Source organism: Orbicella franksi, chromosome 1 (assembly GCF_964199315.1).
Source record: "Orbicella franksi chromosome 1, jaOrbFran1.1, whole genome shotgun sequence".
Classification (NCBI taxonomy): Eukaryota; Metazoa; Cnidaria; class Anthozoa; order Scleractinia; family Merulinidae; genus Orbicella; species Orbicella franksi.
In genome coordinates, this window is record NC_138145.1 from 45,201 (window position 1) to 51,624 (window position 6,424).

The 6,424-nt window shown below is 43.3% G+C and overlaps 1 protein-coding gene across 1 annotated transcript; it reads left to right on the forward strand.

Moving 5' to 3' along the window:
* The first annotated feature begins 2,660 nt into the window (after positions 1 to 2,660).
* On the forward strand, positions 2,661 to 4,509 carry LOC145464658 (uncharacterized). The gene is made up of 2 exons (XM_081448518.1): positions 2,661 to 2,806; positions 3,273 to 4,509. Exons 1-2 carry the CDS (start codon positions 2,661 to 2,663, stop codon positions 4,507 to 4,509), a joined length of 1,383 nt encoding a protein of 460 aa, XP_081304644.1.
* The last annotated feature ends 1,915 nt before the right edge of the window (positions 4,510 to 6,424 follow it).

The following is a 6,424-nucleotide window of genomic DNA, read 5'->3' on the forward strand; positions in this document are numbered from 1 at the left end:
ACGCGCGTACGGCGGTCTCGGCCACTCTTTCAGTCTTAAAGTTAAGTGGGGCAATATTTCGGCCCAGAAGCTCGAAACTGGGTGTTTGAAAAGTTTCGCTGTGTCAATTTCACTGCAAACCAAGGCCATCAGGAGTTAGTTTAGAGACCCAGGGAGGGGCAAATATCCCGTAAGTGCCGAAAAATCGGGACAAAGTTTGCAAAATAAATAAGCGCGTAAGGCCGTCTCGGCTACTCTTTTAGTGTTAAAATTAAGTGGGGCTCTATTTCGGCCCAGAAGCTCCAAAGTAAGGGTTCAAAAAAAATTGCTGTGTCCATTTCACTGGAAACCAAGGCCATCAGGAGTTAGTTTAGTGTTCCCGGGACTGGAATATATCCCCCAGGTTCCGGCAGATCGAGCCGAAGTTAGTCAAAATCACGATTTGCGTAAGACAGACTCGGCTACTCTTACTCTTAAAAAGAAGTGGGGCTATATTTCGGCCCAGAAGCTCGAAGGTGAGTCTTCACAACGTTTTGCTCTGTCAGTTTCAATGCAAAGCAAGGCAATCACGAGTTAGTTTAGAGTCTCCGGGACTGGAAAATATCCCCCAAGTTCCGGGATATCGATCCAAAGTTGGTCAAAATCACGATGCGCGAAACGCGATCTCGGCTATTGTTTCAGTCTTAAAGTGAAGTGTGGCTATATTTCGGCCCAGAAGCTCCAAAGGAAGGGTTCAAAAAAATTTGCTGTTTCCATTTCACTGGAAGCCAAGGCCATCAGGGGTTAGTTTAGTGCTCCCGGGACTGGAATATATCCCCCAGGTTCCGGCAGATCGAGCCGAAGTTAGTCAAAATCACGATTTGCGTAAGACAGACTCGGCTACTCTTACTCTTAAAAAGAAGTGGGGCTATATTTCGGCCCAGAAGCTCGAAGGTGAGTCTTCACAACTTTTTGCTCTGTCAGTTTCAATGCAAAGCAAGGCAATCACGAGTTAGTTTAGAGTCTCCGGGACTGGAAAATATCCCCCAAGTTCCGGGATATCGATCCAAAGTTGGTCAAAATCACGATGCGCGAAACGCGATCTCGGCTATTGTTTCAGTCTTAAAGTGAAGTGGGGCTATATTTCGGCCCAGAAGCTCCAAAGTAAGGGTTCAAAAAAATTTGCTGTTTCCATTTCACTGGAAGCCAAGGCCATCAGGGGTTAGTTTAGTGCTCCCGGGACTGGAATATATCCCCCAGGTTCCGGCAGATCGAGCCGAAGTTAGTCAAAATCACGATTTGCGTAAGACAGACTCGGCTACTCTTACTCTTAAAAAGAAGTGGGGCTATATTTCGGCCCAGAAGCTCGAAGGTGAGTCTTCACAACGTTTTGCTCTGTCAGTTTCAATGCAAAGCAAGGCGATCAGGAGTTAGTTTAGAGTCCCCGGGACTGGAAAATATCCCCCAAGTTCCGGGATATCGATCCGAAGTTGGTCAAAATCACGATGCGCGAAACGCGATCTCGGCTATTGTTTCAGTCTTAAAGTGAAGTGTGGCTATATTTCGGCCCAGAAGCTCGAAAGTGACCGTTTAAAAAGTTACGCTTTGTGCATGTAACTGCAAACAAAGGCCATCAGGAGTTAGTTTAAAGTCTCCCGGACTGGAAAATATCCGCCAAGTTCCGGGAAATCGAGCTAAAGTTGGTCAAAATCACGATGCCTGTAAAGCGGTCTCCGCTACTCTTTCAGTCTTAAAGTGAAGTGGGGCTATATTTCGGCCCAGAAGCTGCAAAGTGATCGTTAAAAAAGTTATGCTCTGTGCATTTCACTGCAAACCAAGGCCATCAGGAGTTAGTTTAGAGTCCCCCGGACTGGAAAATATCCCCCAAGTTCCGGGAAATATAGCTGAACTTGGTCAAAACCACGATGCGCGTAAGGCGGTCTCGGCTACTATTTCAGGGTTAAAGTGAAGTGGGCTTCTATTTAAGCCCATAAGCTAGAGGGTGAGTGTTAAAAAAGTTGTGCTCTGTCCATTTCTCCGAAAACCAAGGCCATAAGGAGTTAATTTAGAGCTCACGGGACTCGAATATATCCGCCAAGCTCCGGGAAATCGACCCGAAGTTGGTCAAAATCACGATTCGCGCAAGACGGTTTCGGCTACTCTTTCAGTCTTAAAGTAAAGTGGGCTATATTTCGGGCCAGAAGCTCGAAAGTGAGCGTTCAAAAAGTTTCGCTGTGTCCATTTCAATGCAAACCAAGACGATCAGGAGTTAGTTTAGAGTCTCCGGGACTGGAAAACATCCCCCAAATTCCGGGAAATCGAGCCGAAGCTGGTAAAATCACGATGCGCGCAAGGCGGTCTCAGCTATTCTTTCAATGTTAAAGTGAAGTTAGCCTATATTTTAGGCCAGAAGCTCGAAGATAAGCGTTCAAAAAGTTTTGCTGTGTCCATTTCACTACAAACCAAGGCCATCAGGAATAAGTTTAGAGTCCACAGAACTGGAAAATATTCCCTAATTTCCGGCAAATCGAGCCGAAGTTGGTCAAAATCAAGATGTGCGTAGGGCGGACTCGGCTCATCTTTCACTTTTCAAGTGAAGTGGGGCTATATTTGGGCCTAGAAGCTCGAAACTTTGCTTTCGTAATGAGGGTAAGACGTATTTATAGAAGCTGCCTGCTCTTAGCCATTTTAGTGCTTTTAAGATGCTCGGTTACGGAATACAAGTACTTGGCAGATGGTCTAAGCCAAAAAGGTCATGTTTGGGAAAGTTTCAAGACTCAAGACCATTTATCCACTCAGGAAATACGGAATTTTACTTCTGGACTACAAGCGACTTGGTGGTTTCAAGGTGACGGAATTTCGTAGAAAGAAAATTTTCTTGATTTCGCTTTGTACTCAAGCAATGATGTATTGTTTACAACGCGCATACCACACGGCTGGATGGATAATTACGCAATCACTGATAATCTTCTACACAGGTATTTACCAAAGCGGCATAGGATGAAAAGACACAAAAGACCATGTTTTTATTATCCCAACAGCTCCGCCGCTTTCAACATGGAATTAATTGGCGATCTGACAGTCAAGCTAAATCCCGGGCCTTCTGTGAACAGAACAATACCGGTCATTGTTTCATCGCAAGCCAAACGCAGCCATGCATCACGGCCCACCACTGTGTCACACAACGTCACCCTTGGCTCCAAAAATTGCTGCTCCAGAGGAGTGAATTAGCACAATCTTACCAGCATAAGATGCTCAAACAAAAATCTGCAGAATAGTATTATACCAATCGACTTCTGTTTATTGAACACTAGATCGATCAACAAGAAGGAACTTGCGATAAAAGATTATGCAGTCGGCAATAACGTGGATATTTTTGCAGTGACTGAGACATGGCTGCGCAATAATGAAAACTATAATTTTTCAATTGCTGAAGTTTGTCCAACCGGATACCGCTTCTACCATGTTCCACGGAAAAACTCACGAGGGGGAGGAGTTGGTCTCCTAATAAAGAAACAAATGAAAGTCACGAAACAAACCCAGACAAATTTCAGCTCCTTCGAATACCTGGACATTGTGACGACATGCTCCACTGGTTCTATAAGAATTGTAACTATCCATAGCCCGCCCCCATCCAAGGAAAATCAATTAAATTGTTCTCTATTCTTTGAAGAATTTTGCACCCTCGCAGAACAGCTCGTTGTTTCCCCTGGCAACCTTCTAATAGTGGGTGACTTCAATTATCACATGGATAAAATCAGCAATTTGGAGACTGTAAAATTTAACAAGATCTTAGAATCGCTCAGTCTAGTCCAGCATGTAAATGGACCCACCCATAAGAAAGGCCACACCTTAGACCTGATCATAACTAGGGCCGAGGACGAGCTAGTTACTAGCGTTGAAATACGCGATCCAATGCTGTCCGATCACTCTGCTGTACACTGGAAGCTACGCCTAAAGAAACCACCTCTGGAACGAATGGAAATTAGTTATCGTAAACTGCGCTCGGTAAATATGGTCAGTTTTAATGACGACCTAAAGCAATCTGACCTCCTGACAACCAACGCCTTTGATCTTATGGATCTCACTGAAAAATACGAAAATACTCTGACGGAAATACTTCAAAGGCATGCACCTTTAAAACGACGCATGATAACTCTCCGTCCATCAGCACCATGGTACCATGAGGGTATTAGTAACGCCAAGAGAAAACGTCGAAGGCTGGAGCGCCACTGGCGATCGTCGAGACTGTGCGTCGACAGACAGATGTTTGTCGACCAGTGCCAGGTAGTGAACAAAATGCTAAGGGACGCAAAGGCTTCATACTATTCATCTATTATTTCAGAGAATGCATCAGATCCAAAAATACTTTTCAACGCAGTCGACAAGCTATTACACCGCAGAGTAGATGGACGCTATCCGACCGCACCCTCAACGTTTGTGCTTACGAACAATTATGCCGACTTTTTTGACAAGAAGATAGCATCCATAAGAACGGAGCTATCCAAAGAAGTGACTTCTGGTACCCAGTCCTGCGAAGCATACAAATAGCCATGTCAAGCCGAATTCACAGAGTTCAGGGTGATGTCAGAAAGAGAGATTGAAAGTTTTGTGGACAAAATCGGTAAAAAATCCTCTGATCTTGACCCTATACCGGCTTCTATTCTTAAGGAATGTAAATCAACTATTCTACCGGTGTTAACTAACATCGTTAACATGTCTCTCCAATCAGCATCTATGCCCGCTGCACTGAAAGAAGCAATGATCAAACCGAAGCTGAAGAAGGACAACCTGGACTCTGAGGATTATTCAAACTTTAGACCTATCTCAAATCTGAAGGTTGTATCTAAGATAATTGAAAAGGCAGTATCTTGTCAATTGAGCGACTATCTACGCGATAATGATCTAGAGGAATCAGACTGCTCTCCTGAGGGTGCAAAATGACATTCTCTGTGAGATAGATAATCAGAAATGCGTTATCCTGCTACTGTTGGACATGTCTGCGGCGTTTGATACCGTCGACCATAAACTGCTACTAGAAAGAATGGAAAAACGCTACGGCGTGAAAGGAAATGCGCTAAAATGGTTTCGATCCTATCTTCAAGACCGAAAACAGTTTGTGATGATTGACGGAACCAAGTCAGAGATGAAAGAACTTCGCTACGGTGTTCCCCAGGGATCCGTTTAGGGCCAATCCTGTATTTGTTATACACATCGCCCATCGGGGACATCATCAAACGGCACGGACTTAACTACCATCTATACGCTGATGACACCCAGCTCTACCTCTCATTTAAGCCCAACTACGCCGAACAACCTGGTTCTATAGCTAAAATAGGAGCATGTGTTTCTGAGATCGACTCGTGGATGGTGTGCAATAAGCTGAAACTAAACAGAGGAAAGACGGAGCTTTTGATCTTGAGCGCACGACATCGTCCACCCCCATTAATAGACCACGTCGATGTGTCTGGTGAACAGATCGAGCCATCTACTTCTGCAAAGAACATTGGAGTCATCTTTGATGAGTACATGTCACTGGAAAAGCATGTTACCAGTACCTGCAAGGCCTGTTTCTTCCATCTTAGAAACATTAGCAGGATAAGAGTCTGTCTATCTCTAGCAGACACTGAAAAGTTAGTACATGCATTCATCACTTCCAAACTAGATAACGCCAACTCGCTTCTATATGGACTACCAAAATTTTTGATAGATCGTCTACAAAATGTCCAGAATGCTGCGGCTCGCGTTGTTACCAGAACAAGGAAATACGATCATATCAAGCCGGTTTTAAAGCAGCTACACTGGCTTCCAATAAGCCAGCGCATCAATTATAAGATTTTACTTTTAACCTATAAAGCGCTCAACGGCCAGGCCCCTAATTACATTACTGAGCTTCTAGAGCCTTATGTACCAAGCAGAAATCTTCGATCCTCCTCCAAAAACCTGTTGAAAGTACCACCTGTCAAGTTAATAGGCTATGGTCATAGGTGTTTCTCTTTTGTAGCACCTAGCCTATGGAACTCTCTTCCGAACAATATAAGAGGGAGCGGCTCGCTATCAGATTTTAAGACTTGTATAAAGACATATCTTTTTAACAAATTTTCTAACTAGACTTTTGGTTAGTTAGTTAATTAGTAGATTAGATAGTTTAGCTAGTTAGTTAGTCACTCACTTAGTTAAGTTAGTCAGTTTTTACTTAAAGGTTTTAATGATTCCTAGTTTTACTTTCATTTTTACAGCTTAGCTATTTTATTTGTTAGTAATTTTTTATCACTGATGTAAATTTTTAATGTAAATTTTATTTTTAATAACATTTTTTACTGTAAAGCGCCATGAGCCCTGGATATGGCGCTATACAAATCTATTATTATTATTATTATTATTCAAAAAGTTTGGCTGTTTCAATCTCACTGCAAAACAAGGCCATCCGGACTTAGTTTAGAATCCCCGGGACTAAAAAATATCC